The sequence below is a fragment of the Aquarana catesbeiana genome, linkage group LG04 (genome assembly GCF_042186555.1).
Source record: "Aquarana catesbeiana isolate 2022-GZ linkage group LG04, ASM4218655v1, whole genome shotgun sequence".
NCBI lineage: Eukaryota > Metazoa > Chordata > Amphibia > Anura > Ranidae > Aquarana > Aquarana catesbeiana.
The window spans coordinates 194,150,849-194,173,975 of record NC_133327.1 but is presented as its reverse complement, the minus strand read 5'-3'; the positions used below and the strand labels follow the sequence as shown (position 1 = coordinate 194,173,975).

Genomic DNA, 23,127 nt, shown 5'->3' with positions numbered 1-23,127 from the left:
GCTTTACTTTACAATGGGGGGTCTATGCAGGTCCAATGTAGGCAGACAATGATGGTATATCTGGACTGCACTGAAAGTGAGGCAGGCAGAAGAGAGTTCACCACCACCTCCTATTGACAGCAAAGCTGGGAGAGAGATTATTACTCTGATAATCTTTCATAGGAGTAGTGGGTCTGAATAATAGCTATAACTTGGTTTGGGTGCCAGCTCTTTCTTCCAACTCTTGTGATAGTCAGTTTAGTGGCCAATAATATACCCCAGTAAGCCATTAACTGATATTTGTGTGCTATGGGTTACTGTACATTAGTCTGCATCATGTACTGCAGTGTAGTAACCCAAGGCAAAATTCCAAATCGTTAGACCATTAACATCACCCTCTCATGGCACAAGATTAGTTGAATAATAAACACATTCTTCATTAGTAATATTTATTAGGTAAAAGTCTACACTAATATGTTTTTTTTCAACAGGTATTGCTGAATATCGTCGCTACTTGGTACCAGCTTTACTGATTGCTGGATGGTTTGTCGGCTGTGGGGTCATGATATATGTTATTTTCTCATGAAATCAGTAAGTAGTGCCACCATTATTAATTAGGTTGGGGTTTTATTCTGAAAATACTTTTTCTAGTATCTTTGATTAGAATGATGGTTCATGAAAATATTTAAATAGCAGTAGTCTGTATTTTTCTATAAAAAACAGGCAGCCCAGGCTCACTTTTGAGCCCAGCACTGAGACTACAAAACTGGATAAAGTGACCTACAGTTTTTAGCATATCCCATGCCAGTGAAAAACTTTTCACAAGGATTCCTTACTTGCTTATCTTATCTCTTTATATGGGAATTCATGTGTAGTTCTGCATGCACTATTTTGTCATTGTTTTAGCCTACATTTGCATAAGGCTCCATTGTGCTTTTTGATATTTTCTCTTCCGGTACCCATGAACCTTAAAGTGTAATTCCACACAAACACCTGAAACCATGATTAAAATTCATATAAGTTTCCCTGGCAAACGAAAAAAAAAAAAACACTCCTGTGTGCAGCCACAGCCCTCCTTATACTTACCTAGGCCCATTCTCTATCCAGCACTGTGCTCGATAGCAGCGGCTCTCTCTGCTCTCTCCCTCCTCACAGAGTCACTGACTCTATGGCCAAAGCTTTTTGGCCATACTTCTCCTACGGGTTACAAGAGTACAGTTCATTCTGCACTCCTGTGATCTGTTTTCAGCCAACAGCGGGCTGAAGCCAGAGTCACAGAGACAGAGTGTAGAGTCACAGAGTCAGTCCAGGCTTTAAAAAGATCCCAACCATATGGTCAGGATCTGCCCAGAGGCCTGGATTGGCACCTGGCTCAGCCTCTCAGTAATCCACTGAGAGCCTGAGCAAGCCCCTCCAGCCCCTCCACAGACCAGTGCTCCAGTGAGCTCTGGAGGGGAGAGCAGAGAGCCACTGACTGATAGTCATGGCTCTCTGCTCAGAGTGGAGGGAGAGAACTAAACGATCAGCAGTGTTTGATCGCTCGGTTCTCACTGCAGAGCTGGTGGGGGACAGATTCAGCATGAGGTCGATGCTGCATCCACCTAGGTGAGCATAAATTTTTTTTTTTTCAATTACATAGTGCCAAAAGTTTGCACAGCACTTCACAATGTAAAGGGGAGGCAGTACAATTACAATACAGTTTAACACAGAAGGGACAGGAGGGCCCTGCTCATTGAGCTTACAATCTAAAGGGACTGGGAGGTGCTACAAAAGGTAAAAGCTGTGGGGGGTGATCTCATGGAGGTGGCTCAGGTACATTTCTTAGGTGAAGTTGGAGGGGGGTAGGCTTCCCCGAATAAGTGAGTTTTCAGGAAAAGCCTATATGCAGACAGGGTAGGGGCTGACCGGACATTAGGGTTTCCACCTCATCCCTTTAAACCCAAACACATATGAATTACTGAGGTTCTGAGGCTAATTTAATGCAAAAAAAGGCACCAAGTTAGACTCAGTGTTTAAAAGTTAAAAACACTTTTTTTGCTAGAAAATTACTTAGAACCCCCAAACATTATACTTTTTTTTTCTAACACCCTAGAGAATAAAATGGCGGTCATTGCAATACTTTTTGTCACACCGTATTTGTGCAGCGGTCTTACAAGCGCACTTTTTTTGGAAACAATTCACTTTTTTGAATAAATAAATAAAACGAGAGTAAAGTTAGCCCAAATTTTTTTATATTGTGAAAGATAATGTTATGCCGAGTAAATTGATAGCCAACATGTCACGCTTCAAAATTGCGCCCGCTCGTGGAATGGCGTCAAACTTTTACCCTTAAAAATCTCCATAGGCGACATTTAAAAAATTGTACAGGTTGCATGTTTTGAGTTACGGAGGAGGTCTAGGGCTAAAATTATTGCTCTTGCTCTAACGATCGTGGCGATACCTCACATGTGTGGTTTGACCACCGTTTTCATATGCGGGCGCTACACACGTATGTGTTTTCTTCTACACGCGAGCTTGTCGGGACGGGGCGTTTTAAAAAAATTTTTTTTTCTTATTTATTTTATTTATTTTTACACTGTTTTTTTTAAAACAAAAAAAATTTGAGTCACTTTTATTCCTATTACAAGGAATGTAAACATCCCTTGTAATAGAAAAAAGCATGACAGGTCCTCTTTCATATGAGATCTGGGGTAAAAAAGTCCTCAGATCTCATATTTGGACTTAAATGCAATAAAAAAAAAAAATTTTGTCATTTGAAAAACAGAACAACAGAAAAATGTGTTTTGAAGACGTATGGGCGAAAGTGACGTTTTGACGTTGCTTCCGCCCTGCTATGGTATGAAGATGGGTGGGGGCCATCTTAGCCTCACTCATCTCCATACCCAGCCATGGACAGGTCCCGATCGCCTCCGCCAATGCTGACGGCTCCGATAAGGGGCGGAGGGCGCGGGAGAGCGGGGGGAGGGGGGCCCCTCTCCCACCACCGATAACGGTGATCTTGCGGCAAATCTGCCGCAGAGACCACCATTATCGTTAACCGAACCACCGCCTGAAGAGATGGATACCTTGGTTGTGGCAGCAGCTGCTGCCATTACTGAGATATCCCTCTTCAAAGTCAGGACGTATATAGGCGTGCGGCGGTCGGTAAGTGGTTAATTACCACCTTAATCAGCCACAGAACATGTGTAATTAATATGTGTTCAGGTTTAAAGGGATTAGGTGGCAACCCTACCAGACATGCTGGGGCAGGGAGTTCCAAAGGATGGGAGAGGCTCTGGAGAAGTCCTGGAGAGCATGGGAGATATGAGAGAATAAACATAGAAATAGCAAAATAAATAAACAAAAAACAAACAAAAAGGGGTAGCCTCGCAGGGCAGCATAACAGCAAATCAAAGATCAAGTTGTAATCATGTGTGTCGTAACATCTAAAACAATATATAGAGTTAGTGCTAGTACACTGTGTAAGGTGATGCAAAGGGTTAGATACAACAAATTATTTGTTGTATCAAGTGAGCCATGGTTGCCAAGCTTTTTTGAAAGATGTCAGTGAGTTTGTTCTAAGAGCCAATAATATTTCATAGGAATTGTGGGTCTGAATAATAGCAATAACTTCAGATGGTTTGGGGGCCAACTCTTTCTTCCAACTCTTGTGATAGTGAGTTTAGTGGCCAATAATATATCCCAGTAACCCATTAACTGATATTTGTGTTACTGTATGTTAGTCTGCATCATGTACTGCAGTGTAGTAACCCAAGGCAAAAATACCAAATCGTTACAACATTAACATCACCTCTCACGGCACAAGGTTAGTTGGATAATAAACACATTCTTCATTAGTAATATTTGTTGTAATTATGATGAAGAAATAATACATTTTATAATCTTCTGGCAGAGATGTTAAAATCGGTTAGGCCTCAAGAAAAGATAGATGGACTAAAGGTCTTTGTGAATTCATATGTTTTCCAAGTTTTCAATGGATCAACCATTTTTAGATTATACAAACCTGGTGTTGAAACAAATTTGCCTGAATAATAATGTCCCGTTTCACAAAACAAGAAGATATTTACCTGTCTTTGGTGGGTAAATAAAAGCCAAAAACACAGACATAGAAAAAAGGGTTATACAGATTATTATCACATAAAAATCACCCTTGTCTAGCAAAACCCATTGTGTTAGATTTTAGGAGCTGTGTAGATAGCTAATCCATGTCTAAATATCCATTGAGTCTGTCCAAAGTTCACTTCAAATGAGGCAGTCAGTATTATGTTTAAAATACATGTGGTTATAAGTCATCCAAATGATATATTATATTCCAGGTCACAGATACGTTTAAAATTTTAGTATCTACTGACCTAATGATAATTCTGTTATAAGGTAAAAATATAAAGGTTGTGATTTGAGACAAATTATAAGTAGCATTGTTTAAGATGCCAATCAGTATTAGTAAAGATATATGATTCGTTATTATAACTGTATAAAAATTTACACATAGCATGGGTTTTTAGATAAACAAATATTCATCGGATATACCAGAATTATACATTTATCCATATAGATAATCATGTTATGTGATATTGAATAATATATAACATGTGTCTTTCCTAGATAGACGAGTATTTATAAGATATACATTTAAGTTACCAGAATACTTAAAGATATATATTCTTCTCACCAAAATACAAACAAATACACTTTATGAAAATAGAACACTCTATTTAAAAGATAGTCCAGAACACATTTTTCTGCTCTCAGACATGCCTAGTGGTTGAAGGTGATATTACCTGAAACTCACTAAAAAGTAAATTATTAGATTTCTTTAACCAATGGAAAAGAAGCCATACCTTTGGGGCTGAGACTATTATAATTTTTATGATCTTATTGTCTGAGACGGTATTTAGAGGGAGGAGAGATGCCATTAGGTGGACTCAAGAACATTCAGAAACACCTGATTACCATCAATCATACACAGAGACACATACACCATTCATCTACTCACACTTGTACATTTATGAAGATTCCTGAACCCCTTTTGCTTTAGAACTCGGAGGTCGCAAGAAGTAATTCCTCTTTAAGAGTATCTATCTTGAAAGCCACAGCAGCCATTCTAAAAACTCTGGTAACCAGCAATTTAGACCAGTAGCCGTTTTGGAACGGGTAATTATGTTGTGTTGATTTTATCTTATATTCATTTGTGTTCTCTTAAATATTGATTCATTGAGCATTATGCAATTGATAATTGTTCTCCCTAATCAATAACCGCCTTGTAGATTTTTCTCTAAAGATTCAATTTTCAATATATATTTTTCATTTAGCATAGTTTCCATTTCATGACATAACAAATGTCTAATTTTATTTCACGCTGTTAACCATTTACGTGCAGTATAGTAATGGTTGAATTTGTGAAATATAGACGTTCGGTCTAATTGTCATTTTACAAGGTTATTGATTCTACAGGGAAGTTTATCACTGTTGTTCCACATCAAAGGTACTACACTCCAATTTAGCGGGTGTTTCTATTGCTATTCAAGATTTTATGTAATGCAATCAGTATTTTAATTTTATGTAATGTTTGTTTATGTCAATCAATATATATAACTATTTTGTATATATATTATGATTGTCTAGTGAATAAATTTCATATTTTTGGACTGTGGTCATAATAGATTGAATCTGTATCTTAAAAATATCATCATTAAAAATTATTTAATCATAAATACTGTGCAGGAAAACTTTCCTTAATAAGCACAACATATATATGGAGGCACTGCTGAGATAATGTTGATATTTTGTACAGGATCAATCATAGTTATTGTGGTGACACAAATAGTATTTTGCATGAAATTATTAATTATTAATTTTTGAAAAAAAAATATTTTGCCCAAAAATGTCTGGTGAAAGTGGATCTTATGTTGCTAGGGATTATCAAGAGTCAGCCCTTAGTGGTAGTATGAGTCCTCAAGCAAAATTGGTACAAGTACAGGACATGTTGGCAATGATTTCTAAAATTGAAATGGCGGATCATGTCAGAAAAAGATTGTCTATTGAGACTGATCTAGAAGCATACATTAAAGACCTTAAAAGCCGCGCCAGTCATTTAGTAAAAGACATGTGGAACGTGGAAGGTCAAATCTATGAACTCACAGACAGCTTCTCTGAGACAAAGGAAATAAAAAGGCTTGATTACATTCTAGAACTATGCCCTGTCCTGCTGTATCTTTATAGAGAGTTTAAACATCAAAATACGCAACAGGGAAGGATATCTTAGGGTCCCAGTCCTGTTTAATAGAAAGGGAATGTGAGCTCACTAAAAATATAAAGGAGACCAATGACAAGGCAGATCGTTATCACGAGTCTATAATGACAATGCAAGATGAACTAGAATGGTTACAAAAGAACTGTCAGGAAAGGTTCCACCCGCTGACACTATCTGACATCTGGCGCGCAGTAGTAATGTCCACCAGCAAGTGTCTCCTGGCAGTTTGGAACTGTCGGGGAGCTTTTCCCAGCTGGTGTTATGTGTTCTTTGGGCCACAGTACTGGCGTCCACCAGCGGGTGGTTCCTGGCAGTAGGGAGCCAATATCACCTCCTGCAGTCAGGCATCACCTAAGCCTGATTGCAGGAAATGGCATAAATGCACGGCAAGCTAACACACACCCGGCCTTGGTGTCATCCTTGTGCCCTGACCTGAAAGCTCTGAACCTGATCCCAAACCTGATCCCTGTATCCTGAACCTGTATTTGTACCTGTTCCTGTCGGTCCTGTATCCCTGTATACCTGCCCTGCAGCCTGATCCCTTCCACCTTCTCCCTGTCTGTCTTACTCCTTGCCCCCCATCTGCTGATCTCCCGTTTATGACCCAGGCCTGGCTAAAGATTACGATTCTGATATTCCCTTTTGCTGTATTTACTTGTCTGATTATTGTTATTTGTGGGTGTTGTTTGGTATTGGTTTGCTGTGCACTGTGTGATATTAGAGGTGGTTGCATTTATATATTGTTCACTTATCTTAATAAATTACTTACTTTTCCACCTACATACGTTTGGTTCACTCTGTTACAGTCCACACAGCTTTGGTCACACCTGATATGTGACACGAACACTAAAATAATCCAGAATAAACGTCATTAAATAAAAAGCAATATTAATGGAAACAATTAATAGAGGAGATGGAGAGTTTTTTGCAAGAAAAAGAGTCCCCTGATGAAAGTTGCCAAGTAATAGGTAGTGGAAAATTAGAAGAAGAAATAAATCAGCTTAGGTCAGGACAGGAATCCCTAATTAAGCAATCAGAAGAATTGAAAGAACAATTGAAGTTCATGCCCCAGGATAATGCTCAGATGCCTAACCCTGAAAGTGAAGAGTCTGACAATAATCCAAGATCTGACTCTCAATCTGAAATTTGGGAGTTAGACAATGGAGATGAATCAGAAAAAGTACCCATATCCTACCCCAAGCCATCTATAGAGCACAGGGGGGTAAACATTGAACCACCACATGAAAGTAGGTCTAATCAGTTTTCTTTAGGTTCAGAGAAAAAGACAAGCACCCCTAAACAGGATGCCTCAAAAATACCAACATTTTTAAATGGTGCCGTCCCAGTCTTTAAGAAAGAGGAATCCATGTGCATTATTGACCACATCGAGACCTATGAAAATACCCTATGAGTTTTGGGCTGAGATGATGACCAGTCTAGGATCAATTTCTTGCCGTGGGTATTTGAGACCAAACTCTGTAGATTCTGTGAATCTTTAAAAGGTCTGTATGGTGCTTCATGGTAAGAAATTAAACACCGCTGTCATCTACAAAAATCTTCCCACGGCTAGAGCAGCTATACACAATCTGAGATGTACCAGTCATCAAAGCCCTACCGAATTTCTGGCTGTGCTCAAAAGTGCATACTACTTAGCAGAAAAGGAGCCAGGTTACGATCACGCTGAGGTTAAATCCATATTCTTCGAGGCCCTACCTAACTACATAAAAGTGAGTTTAGCAAAAGACTACAAAGGGGGGTGTTCACTGGAGTACTTGGGAAAAGAGAGTAACAATTTGTACTCTATCCAACAGACCAGTGAATACAAAGGAAGGCCCAAACCTATAACTAAATTTGTGGATGAAACTCATGTATCTCCTCAATCATTAGAGTTTGAAACCAAGAAAAAGACATACGCTGATGTAGTCAGAGGAGATATGCCACAGAGTTTCCCCAGCGGGAGACCAGATACCCCACCAATCAGAAAGGAGGATCAGAGACCACCCCTTAGAGGGGGATCACAAAGACCACCTTAGGAGTATCATCCAAGGGAACCGGACCCAAGGTTTAGGAGAAACTATAGGGAGTAAATGGCCAGATTTAAACCTGAGGGTGGAAATCCACACTATTACCAAGATAATTGGCTGCAGGGACCTACACAGGTAAATAGGGAGCCACCACAGGTTAGGACACCCCAAAATCCCTGGAAAAAGGGAGCAACTAAGGCCCAGACCACCACTCCCGAATCAAGACAGTGATTCTGATGGGGATATGTCTGATCAGACTGAGCCAGAAATCCCCAGAAATTACAGAAACCGCGTCCCACAACCCAATTCTGATCAGCCTGTAAGCAACGCGGAAACCAAAATAGATCGAATTATGGATATGTTACACGGTTTCATTGCTTTTACGGAACCTTAATAACACTTCTTTAAGAGGCAAATCCTGTGGCCAGCCAAAGGCCACAGAGCCTTTAAAGCGCCTATGTTAAAATAAAGAAGAATGCACTGAATAAAGGTACAGGAGACAGAGGTTCTAACACCATATTTTTCCCCAGGTCACAGTAGTGAGGATCCTGAAATCCCTACTGGGGGATTTTTGGTTGTTAGATATGAATTATTCTCCTATTTTTCAGTGGTCACTTCATTCCTTTGACATAAACAGGTCGCTCCAAACAGCCCAATTCCAAGAAGTCGCCGAAAACGGTAATTCCAGAGGAAGACCGAATCCTAAAGGCATTAATATCAGGAGGCCTAAATGGTCTGATATTCTGGTAAAAGATGAGGAGTCACCCGCATAAGGTAGTTTGATTGCCTTAAATGAATTATATTGACACCCCAAAGGGGGAAGATTTTATTTGTTTTATTCCTCCCAAGTAGAAGGTTGACTATAATATCAAAATATTTTATTACTGGCAGTAAGTTGTCACAAGTAAAACTGAAATGTTCTGATGATTTTAGTATTCCAGAACCCCGACAATTAATCTCAAAAATGGTTCTGAAGAGTGTGAGTCAGTTGTATATGTCTGGTATCCATAGCTATAAATGAATGTCCTCATGTTAATGAGCCCTGGGGCTCTGTCTCCCATAGCAAACGTTTCATACATTGTCTTGCCATCCAGAGTGTTGAGATAAAGGACTGATGAAACAATGGACTAAAGGGGGGCTCTGAGGAAGCCCAGGATACCAGCTTGACACTGAGATCTGAAACACAAATCATGTAAAAAAACAAAACATATATGTCTTTTCTCATGGAATCCATTTTCCTTTACAGGACTAAGATGTCCATGAACCGGTCAACAAAATCGAGAGTCAAACATGTGTGAGACATCCAGAGAAAGAACTGTGTGGGCGATCTAAGGATACCACTGATGGCCTGTCTACACGGACAAACCCACCATTTCCCGCCAACCAATGGATGACGGCCCTGAAAAGCACACATCGATCACAAACCCATCTTTCTCCCAAGGAATTACACCTATCTGCAGGTGTCTACACCCCTTAAACACTATATATCCACAGTCCGGAACCATCTTCACAACTAGACTTACAAGGCCCGAATGAAGCCTTATTTCTTCAACATTCTGCACCGGTAAAATGTTTCAAATGACTACGGCATTTGAACTTTTCACCAGTGGGGTTTTGTTGTAATTATGATGAAGAAATAATACATTTTATAATCTTCTGGCAGAGATGTTAAAATCGGTTAGGACTCAAGAAAAGATAGATGGACTAAAGGTCTTTGTGAATTCATATGTTTTCCAAGTTTTCAATGGATCAACCATTTTTAGATTATACAAACCTGGTGTTTGCCTGAACAATAATGTCCTGTTTCACAAAACAAGAAGATATTTTCCTGTCTTTGGTGGGTAAATAAAAGCCAAAAACACAGCCATAGAAAAAAGGGTTATACAGACTATTATCACATAAAAATCACCCTTGTCTAGCAAAACCCATTGTGTTAGATTTTAGGAGCTGTGTAGATAGCTAACACATGTCTAAATATCCAAAGTTCACTTCAAATGGTGTAGTCAGTATTATGTTTCAAATACATGCGGTTATAAGTCATCCAAATTATATATTATATTCCAGGCCACAGATGTGATTAAAATTTTGGTATCTACTGACCTAATGATAATTCTGTTATAAAGTAAAAATATAAAGGTTGTGATTTGAGACAAATTATAAGTAGAATTGTTTAAGATGCCAATCAGTATTATGAAAGACATATGAATCGTGATTATAACTGTATAAAAATTTACACATAGCATGTGTTTTTAGATAAACAAATATTAATCGGATATACCAGAATTATACATTTATCCATATAGATAATCATGTTATGTGATATTATTATGTGATATTGAATAATATATAACATGTGTCTTTCCTAGATAGACAAGTATTTATAAGATATACATTTATATATATATAGATCCATTTTATGTGATAGTGATTAATCAAAATTGTACTGAGCATATTTTATATTAGGCCGGTTACCAAAATACAAACAAATACACATTATGAAAATAAAACATTCTATTTAAAAGATAATTCAGAACACATTTTTCTGCTCTCAGACATGCCTAGTGGTTGAAAGTGATATTACCTGAAACTCACTAAAAAGTAAATTATTAGATTTCTTTAACCAATGAAAAAGAAGCCATACCTTTTGGGGCGGAGCCTATTATAATTTTTATGATCTTATTGTCTGAGATGGTATTTAGAGGGAGGAGAGATGCCATGAGGGGGACTCAAGAACATTCAGAAACACCTGATTACCATCAATCATACACAGAGACACATACACCATTCATCTACTCACACATTTATGAAGATTCCTGAACCCCTTTTGCTTTAGAACTCGGAGGTCGCAAGAAGTAATTCCTCTTTAAGAGTATCTATCTTGAAAGCCACAGCAGCCATTCTAAAAACTCTGGTAACCAGCAATTCAGACCAGAAGCCATTTTGGAACGGGTAATTATTTTGTGTTGATTTTATCTTATATTCTGGTAACCAGCAATTTAGACCAGTAGCCGTTTTGGAACGGGTAATTAACACCATTCATCTACTCACACTTGTACATTCATGAAGGTTCCTGAACACCTTATGCTTTGGAACATGTGTCTTTCCTAGATAGACGAGTATTTATAAGATATACATTTATATATATATTGTCTGAGATGGTATTTAGAGGGAGGAGAGATGCCATTAGGTGGACTCAAGAACATTCAGAAACACCTGATTACCATCAATCATACACGCAGACACATACACCATTCATCTACTCACACTTGTACATTCATGAAGATTCCTGAACACCTTATGCTTTGGAATTCGGAGGTCGCAAGAAGTAATTCCTCTTTAAGAGTATCTATCTTGAAAGCCATGGCAGCCATTCTAAAAACTCTGGTAACCAGCAATTCAGACCAGAAGCCATTTTGGAACGGGTAATTATTTTGTGTTGATTTTATCTTATATTCATTTGTGTTCTCTTAAATATTGATTCATTGAATATTATACAATTGATAATTTTTCTCCCTAATCAATAACCGCCTTGTAGATTTTTCTCTAAAGATTCAATTTTCAATATATATTTTTCATTTTGCGTAGTTTCTATTTAATGACATAATTTATATTTCACGCTGTTAACCACTTACTTATCTGCAGTATAGTAACAATTGAATTTGTGAAAAATAGACGTTCTGTCTAATTGTCATTTTACAAGCTTATTGATTCTACAGGGAAGTTTATCACTGTTGTATCACATCAAAGGTACTACATTCCAATTTAGCGGGTGTTTCTATTGATATTCAAGATTTTAATATAATGCAATCGGTATTTTAATTTTATGTAACGTTTGTTTAAGTCAACCGATATATATAACTATTTTGTATGATTACATGTCTGGTAAATACATTTCATATTTTTGGACTGTGGTCATAATAGATTGAATCTGTGTCTTAAAAATATCATTGTTAAAAATTACTTAATCATAAATACTGTGCAGAAAAACTTTCCTTAATAAGCACAACATATTTATTAGGTAAAAGTCTACACTAATATGTTTATTTCAACAGGTATTGCTGAACATCGTCGCCACTTGGTACCAGCTTTACTGATTGCTGGATGGTTTGTCAGCTGTGGTCAATATATGTGTTATTTTCTCATGAAATCAGTAGTGCCACCATTATTAATCAGGTGGGGTTTTATTCTGAACATATATTTACTGTATAGTATATTTGATTCTAATGATGGTTCATGAAAATATTTAAATAGCAGTAGTCTGTATTTTTTTTATTAAAAACAGCCAGCCCCAGCTTACTATTGAGCCCAGTACTGAGACTACAAAACTGGATAAAGTGACCTACAGTTTTTAGTATATCCCATGCCAGTGAAAAACTTGTCACAAGGATTCCTCATTTGCTTACCTTATCTCTTTATATGGGAATTCATGTGGAGTACCCCATGCACTATTTTGTCAACATTTTAGCCTACATTTGCATAAGGCCCCATTGTGCATAAGGCCTTATGAAAGACTGGGCAGTACTTTTTGATATTTTCTCTTCCGGTACCCATGAACTTCAAAGTGTAATTCCACACAAACACCCAAAACCATTATTAAAATTCATATGTTTCCCTGGCAAAAGATTTGTAATTTTCCCAGTCAGTCTTGTGATAAACATGCCTTGCCTGTCAGGAACATGTTGTCAGGTGCAGTTAGCTTGCCTGAGACTAAATGGTTCTGTTCTCACTATAGTCTGGTAAAATGAAAGTTGTAATTGCAGGTTAGCTCCCCTTCTAGAAATATCTCTCCTTAGTGATGTAATGGGTGGAGTTAGTACCACATAAATGCCAGTGGTGTGCAGAGCCCAGTTAGATGGGGCAATGAAGCCAAACACCACAGAGCTGTTAAGGTGTAGTCTCCTGCAGTGCTGCTCTAAAGGCCCTTTGCAGGGCTGAAGTCCCAGGCGAGATGGTACACAACTTGGGAGGGATTGCTATAGTCGCTCTGTCTCCCCTGGCCTTCTTCTGCGTGTCCTGTAGCCGTATACATAAGGCCTTGGAGGCCTGGACAGAGTCCTCTATGTGAGTGGTGGTTAAGCCTGGGAATGAGGTGGCCATTTGGGAGTTAGTCCATCTGGGCAGAGCTATGGAAGGGACATTGGGAAGATAATAGTAAAGAAAACACCTTGATCCCTCCTTGGCCCTCAGATGTGGGCCCTGTGACTTGGGGATGGAAGCTTAAAGTAGTTGTAAATGTAAAAGGTTTTTTACCTAAAGCATTAAGGTTAAAAAAAACCTCCAGTGTGCAGCCACAGCCCCCCTTATACTTACCTAAGCCCATTCTCTATCCAACGCTGTGCTCAATAGCAGCAGCTCTCTCTGCTCTCTCCTTTCTCACAGAGTCACTGGCTGCTGTCAATCCAATTCTGTAATGAAAGAATTGGGTGCAGGACTGAGCTGCACTGCGTGAGTCAATGGACGCAGAGAGCATTACTCAGGATCAAGCCCGCAGGTGTGCCACAATTGAAAACGGCTTCCTATGGTGGCACACCGAGAACAGGAGGAGACAGGAACGCTGGAAGAGGAGAAAATTAGGATCTGGGCCGCTCTGCACAAAACCATTGCATAGAGCAAGTAAGTATAACATGTTTATTATAAAAAAAAAATATCTTTACAATCACTTTAATGCTGTGGACTTAGCGTACATGGGTAAGAGGTCCCAACTCTCTTGTGCTCCGGGGGAGAATGATGGACGTGAAAAGAGAAGATGGCTTAAAGATGTGTTCCTGTGCCCTGCACTGAAATGATTGCAACAGAATGTCTAACCTTGCACGTGGCACTCTGCGCTGAAGATTATGCTAGCATGTCAATGTGATATGTCACAGGAAAGTTACAGTAAAGTGCTGAAAATGTATTTATGTGTGAACATTCCGTTATTCTAAAATATTGAGGCCTCAGGGCAGGGATGCCGTGAGCGGACCTCAGGCAAGGAGAATGACACAAGATGGCGGAGAGTTTAACTCAGCAACGGGTGGGTGGTTGTCCTATGTGAGAAGAAGTGGGACCGAAACTCGCACAGTTGGTGCCAACGCATCACCCTACAAACATTACTCTGCTACTTTCTTGTTTAGTACCACTGCTACATGAGTAAGCTTTACTACTTCCTAGGCCAGATCCCTATTCATTAGAAAGGGGTATTAATGCTGATTCAAAGTCCAACCAGCAGGTTGGAGGCAAAATAGCAAATTTAATTGCTTGGGAATTATGTGTGAACTGTCTGGATGTGCAGTGTGAAAAATCTGTGTAAAACACAAGAATTGCTGTACAGATTGACAAATTCTTTGGAAAGTGAAACAGTTCAAAAAATTACGTATAGGGCTATGGACAACCGGGAACATTTTACTACATATGGTAGTTGTGCTTGATGGCTTAACAACTCTGGACTGTTTTCTCAATGCTTACTATACTAATGGGAAAAGAAGTCCCTCTCAAGCAGAATATATCCTTCTCTGTATCAGAACCCCTGATCGCCTCAAGGTACAATACAATCATATAGTCCGTATCCTTGGCTTGCTGGGTCTTGGTTTGACTGTGGTTTCCTATGTCCTCCCTTCCACTCCTTTTCTTCTTGCCTCCTCCCCAGAGCCTCATTGATCTAATAGAGAGGACCTGGATCATTCAGCCAGCAAGTTGTATATTATTCCTTTCTATATTGAAATTCGTAATAGTAACAACCTGGTCTATTGTCTATTGAGAACTATATATCCCAGCTGATTGTATATTTTTATGCTGTTAAAACCTGCAGCTACTGTTATTTCTCACTGTTAGATGCTTGTAATGAAATGTTTTCAGGGGGGGCTCACATGGCACCCTTTAGAACTGGACCAGAAATGATCGCATTGATTGGCACCTAGTACCAAGCATAACTTTTTTTTTTTTTTTAACTGTAGAGGCATCTCAACAGTTTAGAATGGAGGCAACGAGATAAGGTTCATATAGTAATATTTCCAACTTACAAAAGCCGGCTATATACAGTTCAAATCTCGACTGGCTAAACAGGTTCCAGCCGAAGTTCAAACTATGAATGGGTAGGCTGATTGTACTTGGTTACAACCAGCCTGTCTGATTTTTCATGTGATTATTGCCAGCAGCTATAGAAAATTGCTCCATCTATGGTGACAGGCTTTACACATCAGTATCCCACCCACCCCTTCTTCAACCATGGATTGTCGTCCCCTCTACCAAACTGATTCTACTGCATACAACATAAATCAACTGACTTGGTATTTAAAGATTTAGTCATATGTTAATTGATTATTTTTCTCCAATTTTCTCTAAGGAAATTGCTCACCCAGAAATTAACCAGTTGGTCTGTATTATGCTCACATGATATGGGGATGTAAAGATAAGTTTAGGCTCAGATTCCTTGAAATCTGAGGGTTTTTCCAAGAAAAAGATACCGCAAGTGTAAACATTTTTCTGAACAGTGTATGTAATTAATTGTACTTTAAAATGTAGTTTATATTTTAAATTAAAAGAATATTCAGATTGTTTACAGAAAGTAAAATAAACATGGAGAAAAATGGATCGTGTTCTATAATTTGTGGTAATTTCATGAAAACACAATTTTTGATTGGACACAGCTAAACTCCAGATAGATAAAAAAAAAACACCAACAAATGAGTTCAGCTTGAGAAGGAGACCATGCACTCAACATGTGTGCAGTTTAAACATTCTGGAGCAGCCACTACTAAGTTCAGCTGGAGCCGGGAAAGGACACATTGCACATATGTGCAGTTTGCCAGATAGTAAGGTTAACTTGCCACAAATTTGTGGCATTGTTGAAATGTAAGTCTGATAACTTGGTGCACTTTTGCACTGGCATGTTATACACTTGCAGAGCACTTGAAGCACAAATTCTAGTTGACACATTTCCAATTTGTAACAAATTTGCGTGGCAAGTCTCTAGCAAGAACAAAGTTACAGTGGTGAGTCTGCAATAGACAAAAACACAAATCCTTTTCCAAATAAATAGCAGTGTCTGCATTTTTCTTTACAAACTCAAACATTTACTGTTGAAACTGAAAAATGCTTGAAGATTTACCTTTCCTGTGAATCGCTGAACAAATATTTAGTTGTGTAACCGCTGTTTCTGAAAACTGCTTCACATCTGTGTTGCATGAAGTCGACCAACTTCTGGCACCTGTGAACAGGTATTCCAGCCCAGAACGATTGCACTACATTCCACAATTCTTGGTTTTACCTCAGAATCAGCATTTTTTATGTCAGGCCACAAGTTTTTTTATTAGATTAAGGTCCAGGGATTGGGCTGGCCACTCCATAACCTTAATCTTGGTCTGGAACCAAGATGCTGCACGCTTATTGGTGTGTTTGGGGTCGTTGTCTTGTTGAAACACTCATTTCAATGGCATTTCCTCTATAGCATAGGTGCAATTTGACCTCTTCAAGTATTTTGATGTATTCAAACTAATTCATGATCCCTGGTTTGCGATAAATAGGCCCAATACCACAGTATTAGAAACATCCCCATATCATGATGCTTGCGTCACCATGCTTCACTGTCTTCAAAGTGTACTGTGGCTTGAATTCAGTGTTTGGGGGTATTTGGACAAATTTTCTGCAGCCCCTAGGCACAAAAAGAACACTCTTGCTTTCATCAGTCCACAAAATGTTGCGCCATTTCTCTTTAGGCCAGTCAATGTGTTCTTTGTCAAATTGTAACCTCTTCAGCACTTTTTTTAACAACACGACTTTGCAGGGACTTCTTGCCAATAGCTTGGCTTCACATAGGCATCTTCTAATTGTTACAGTACTCACAGGTAACTTTAGATCTTCTTTGTTCACCCTGGAGCTGATCATTGCCTGAGTCTTTGCAATGTTTTGGCTATTCTTCCATCCATTTGAATGGTAGTTTTCCATTTTCTTCCACGTCTTTCTGTTTTTGGTTGCCACTTTAAAGCATTTGAGATTATTGTAGCTATCCGTTTCTGCACTTCTTTATATGTTTTCCTTGCTCCAATCAACTTTTTAATCAAAGTACGCTGTTCTTCTGAACAACGTCTGGAATAACCCATTTTGCTCAGATTTTCAGAGAGAAATGCACTATACCCAGCATGTATAACATTTGCTGCCTTCATCCTTAAAAAAGGGACACCTGTTCGAGACCTGTTTTTTCACAGACTGAATGAGCTCACTAATTGAACTCTACACTGCTATAGTTTTGAACACGCCCCTTTAAATTAATGATTCAATTACACAGAATCGGCAGCGTGCATGCCATGACTGTTGGGTCTGTTGGTTTTCTATTACTCTACTACACCTACTAGTAAATATAATTTATACCAAAAACAGTGATTGAGTTGGTTACTGATATTGGACTACTATTATTTTGAACACAACTGTATGTTTAGTGAAGAATCATAAAGAAGAAAATTAAGAATCGTAAAGTGCTGTAACCTTTAACAATCTGAAAACATAATCCATCTAGCTCTACTGAGAGACTTCAAAGAAATGATATTTAACATTTATTTTGTCCCAAAAGAGTTAAAACAAAAAAGACAAGCGTCTATTCTTTATAGCCTTTTGTCTTGGACTGCTTTTTCGACAAAAACTTCTGTTCATAACTGTTTCCTATACATCATATTCCTTGCCAAAACTGAAACAGGAATAGAATGAATTAGATTTTGCACCAGCTACTTCAATCCCAGTGACATCTGTGAGATGCATTATAAAACAAACATTTGAAAAATGTATTGAACACCTTCACAAAAACCTAAAATATCATGGTTTGGTACACCCTGGCAAGTTTACACAACATATTTTTTGTCTCATAGGACACCATTGGCTAGCTCTCTGTGCTTGAAGTGGTTCTGAAGTCTAATGCCGCGTACACACGGTCTGACTTTTCGTCTACAAAAGTCCGACAGCCTGTCCGACAGACTTCCGACGTACCTTCAGCGGACTTGCGGCAGACTTTCTTACGAACGGACTTGCCTACACACGACCACACAAAAGTCCGACGGATTCGTACGTGATGACGTACACCGGACTAAAATAAGGAAGTTCATAGCCAGTAGCCAATAGCTGCCCTAGCATGGGTTTTTGTCCGTCGGACTAGCACACAGACGAGCGGATTTCGGGGTCCGTCGTACTTACGACGTAAAGATTTGAAGCATGTTTCAAATCTAAAGTCCGTCGGATTTGAGGCTAAAAAAGTCAGTTGAAAGTCCGGAGAAGCCCACACACGATCGGATTACCAGCCAGCTTTAGTCCGTCAGCGTCCGTTGGACTTTTGTAGACGAAAAGTCCGACCGTGTGTACGCGGCATAAATGTTTTCAACTTTAATGCATTAAGGTAAAAATCACCTCACTATTTGTCTTACCCACCCTCATCCCTAAACACTTACCTGACACCTTCCAGCGATCCCGCACTATCCTTGCAGCAGCACTGCATTTCACCGATACAGCACTCTCCTCTTATCCTGGTCTCATGGGTAAAACTGAAAGCAGCGAGAAGCATAGGCTTCTACAGCTATCAGTCAAATTCCTGTGAGGAGGGAGCAGGGGAGTGGCTTACTAGCATTCTGTGTATGCCTATGGATGCAACAGTCAGTACTGGGCATACACCCGCACAGGTGCCCACTTAGTACATGGCAAGCTGAAGGGACACCCGCATGAAGCAGCAGTGGACAGCGTTAGTGGGGGACCGCCAAAAAGGAGGTAAGGGACCTATATATATATATATATATACACACATACACAGTATCTCACAAAAGTGAGTACACCCCTCAGATTTTTGTAAATATTTTATTATAGGTTTTCATGTGACAACACTGAAGAAATGACACTTTGCTACAATGTAATGTAGTGAGTGTACAGCTTGTACTTTGCACACCTGAGACTTTGTAACACTAACGAGTCACATTACACCGGGGAGGGAAAATAGCTAATTGGGCCCAATTTGGACATTTTCACTTAGGGGTGTACTCACTTTTGTTGCCAGCCATTTAGACATTAATGGCTGTGTGTTGAGTTATTTTGAGGGGACAGCAAATTTACACTGTTATACAAGCTGTACACTCACTACTTTACATTGTAGAAAAGTGTTATTTCTTCAGTGTTATCACAAGAAAAGATATAATGCAATATTTACAAAAATGTGAGGGGTGTACTGACTTTTGTGAGATACTGTATATATACAATGCTCAGCATAAATGAGTACACCCCAACAGATTTGTCAGAGAACCTTTACTTTCTTTTCAGAATCAGCATTTTCTATGGGACACTATACTACAAAATATTCCCACAAATGCATGCCATTGATTGCAACCAAGATTTGTTAACTGCACACACAAAAAATTATTTTTCCTAACAAATTCATTCAAGACCATGTTGCAAAAATAAATACACCCCAATTAAAGTCTTAGGCTGGGTTCACACCGCAGCACGCTCCGGCTCACAGCAGGAGTCTGGTGCGTCTCCATGCACCATTTCAGCCCAAATTTTGGGCTGAACTCGGACCTGAAATGGACCAAAAGATGCACAGGACTCCTGTGCAATTCACACTGGAGCCGCTGCCGAGATGTGTGAATCGTCTCCATAGAGAGCTGGTCACACTCTCCTGCAATGCAAATTGGAAGCAGGGAAACCCGCCTCAAATTCGCACTAGTGTGAACCCAACCTCAGGAGCAAAGCTTGTTAATCCTTATTAACAAGAATTCAACTATTCAACCATTTGTGTTTCTAATTTACATTATATAACAGACATATAACAAGGCATGACAACACCAAAAACACCCCTGTTATAGGAGAATTGACCGTCCACTGTGGCCAGAATAAAAACCTGCAGCTATGATGAAGAGCCCTTGCCGTTGAAGTGCTCAAGCAGCATAAAAAGAGGGGAGGTGACTCCAGCCTTCATAGCATTTATAACTAAAGCATCACTTTTAATAAACGACTTCTTTATTCATTCTATTATTTATTCATGTACATACAGTATATCATATTAAAATCACAAACAGTGAATGTGGCCTCACGCACTGGTAATATATGTATTTAAGAGGGGTTTTCCATGTACATATTTTTTTCTAATTATACTAACCACTCTGCAGTGGCAGCTGGTGCTCCAAATTTTTGGGGGGGTGCAAATGAACTAAAAAATTCTGAAAAATACTGAAACAAAAACATCAATTGCAGCCACTGTGCCATCAATTGCAGCCACCATGACATCAAATGCAGCCACTGTGCCCATCATATGCAGCCAACTGTGCCCAGCAAATGCAGACACTGTGACCAGCAAATGCAGCCACTGTGACCATCATATGCAGCCAACTGTGCCCATCATATGCAGCCACTGTGCCCATCATATGCAGCATCTGTGCTCAGCAAATGCAGCCAACTGTGCCCATAATATGCAGCCAACTGTGCCCATCATATGCAGCCAACTGTGCCCATCATATGCAGCCAACTGTGCCCATCATATGCAGCCAACTGTGCCCATCATATGCAGCCAACTGTGCCCATCATATGCAGCCTCTGTGCCCATCATATGCAGCCTCTGTGCCCTATCAATTGCAGCCTCTGTGCCCATAATATGCAACCACTGTGCCCAGCAAATGCAGCCAACTGTGCCCATCAATTGCAGCCTCGGTGGCCATAATATGCAGTAACTACGCCCAGCAAATGCAGCCAACTGTGCCCCATCATTTGCAGCCTCGTTGCCCATAATATGCAGTCACTATGCCCAGCAAATGCAGCCAACTGTGCCCCATCAATTGCAGCCTCTGTGCCAATAATATGCAGCCACTGTGCCCCCCGCCAGCTCACCCACCCTCTGTCTGCCCGGCACTTACCCCATCGTGGTGGCGGGTCAGGCAGTGGGACAGGTGGCGAGCTGTGGGACTGGTAGCGAGGCGATGGCTCCTGTGTCCTCTGTTTACATCTTCTTCCTATTCTGCCGGGTGGCCAATGTGATCACTTCTGCCTTCAGCCAATCAGGTGACCGGTATTACATCCACGCCTCCTGATTGGCTGAGAGGCGGTTCTGTGTCAGCAAAGCAAATATTCATTTGCTTTGCTAACACACCTGGGTGGACTGCGAGCGCAATGGATTGCGCTCGCAGTTCACCTTTTTTGGAGCCTATTAGAGCCTATGGATCTAATCAGGTGCTTCAAAAACACCCCCCCACTGCTGTAATTAAGGCGCCCAGCATCCGAAACGGGGCCGGACGCCTGCATGGGGGGGGTGGCTACAGCGCCCATGGAGAGATTCATGCAATGCATGAATCCATCCATACTAAACAGAGGGGGTGGCTGGAGATAGGGGGCGGCGCCCGTGCGGCCTTAATGGACGCACCGCCTCTGTTTGTAAGAAGAACTGGTCAGTTCCTCCCAATGCTACATTATAAGCAACACCATTAGCCTCCACATTTCCATTGTTTAGCTCTCTTTTTGGATCAAAGTTCATCATCATCGTCATTATCATACAGAAGGATCCAAAAGAGTTGGAACCATAAGCAAATCAACAAATACAGCAACAGAGGAGGTTTAAAGCCTAGTGGTAGAATGTGTAAAACAATAAACAAGGCCTTGCTGGCTGCCCGGTGATATACTGCCCCCCAAGCCTGCCAAACACACTAAATTAACTTAAAGACTAAGTTTACTTAAAAAATAAAATAAAATAAAAAATCAACAAAATGGATATTACTTGACTTCACTATGGTCTGTCCCTTGTGCTGCTGTGTCCTGGTTTATCAAAAATCTTTCTCCTCCAATTCCCCCCCACCCCACCATAATTATCATAAGATTGATATAAAAGAGCTGTGACAAGCACTTATCACGAGTGCCCAACTATGCCCCAGCTCCACCATTCATAGACATCAGAAGGGGGGTACAGGCAATCCTCCTGTACTGGGCTTGGGGCCCCATGGGGTCAGAAGGTGGGGTCCATCTGAGACTGCCTGCGGCTCTCCCCTCTCCTTACAGTTCAGGGTGTCCACTTGGGTTCTTCAATATCTCCTTCCCAGTGTCCCATGCAGAGAATCCTGGGGCTGAAAGTCAGAGGGCCCTAAGTAGCTTCTACCTGAGCAGATGGAGGTGGCTGAGGACGTAGACACCTCCTCCCCTCCTATCAAACAGGACCATTTCATTCAAGCTGAACCACCAGCAAAAGATGGGGAAGGAGAAAGAGCAGAGATAACAGTCCTGCATATTTTCCATCTCCAGCCTTACGGTAAGTGACTGAATGACTGCCTTACCATTACATACTGCCCCCCCCGCCACTACACACTGCTCACTAACTGCCCTGCCACTACATACTGCCATACCCTGCTGCTACATACTGCTCACTGATTGCCCTGCCACAACATACTGCCCTAAACTGACACTACATGCTGCTCACTGACTGCCCTGCCACCATATACTGCTCACTGACCGCCCTACCACTACATACTGCTCAGTGACTGCCCTACCACTACATACTGCTCACTGACTGCCCTGCATCCACATGCTGCACACTACTGACAGCCTAGCCACTACACACTGCCATACCCTGCTGTTACATACTGCTCACTATCTGCCCTTCCACTACTTCCACTACTTCCCTACTCTGCCACTACATACTGTTCACTGACTGCCCTGCCACTAAATACTGCTCACTGACCGCATTTCACCCTGCATACTGCCCTACCCTGCCACTACATACTTCTCACTGACAGCCCTACCACTGCATGCTGCTCACTGACTGCCTTACCAATACATACTGCCCTACCCTGCCACTACATACTGATCACTGACAGCCTTACAACTACATATTTCCCTAACCTCTCACTACATGCTGCTCAATGACAGCCCGGCCACTACATATTGCTTACT

At 40.4% G+C, this 23,127-nt stretch overlaps 1 protein-coding gene across 2 annotated transcripts in view; it reads left to right on the top strand.

The window, feature by feature from the left end:
* The window catches only part of STRIT1 (small transmembrane regulator of ion transport 1), a 73,726-nt gene extending 63,375 nt beyond the window's left edge, over window positions 1-10,351 (top strand). For both annotated transcript variants that reach the window (XM_073626063.1, XM_073626062.1), the window contains exons 2-3: window positions 471-570; window positions 9,503-10,351. In XM_073626063.1, the coding sequence (XP_073482164.1) occupies window positions 471-565 (95 nt within the window). In that variant the 3' untranslated portion in view covers window positions 566-570; window positions 9,503-10,351. The remainder of the gene's footprint in view (window positions 1-470; window positions 571-9,502) is intronic.
* The last annotated feature ends 12,776 nt before the right edge of the window (window positions 10,352-23,127 follow it).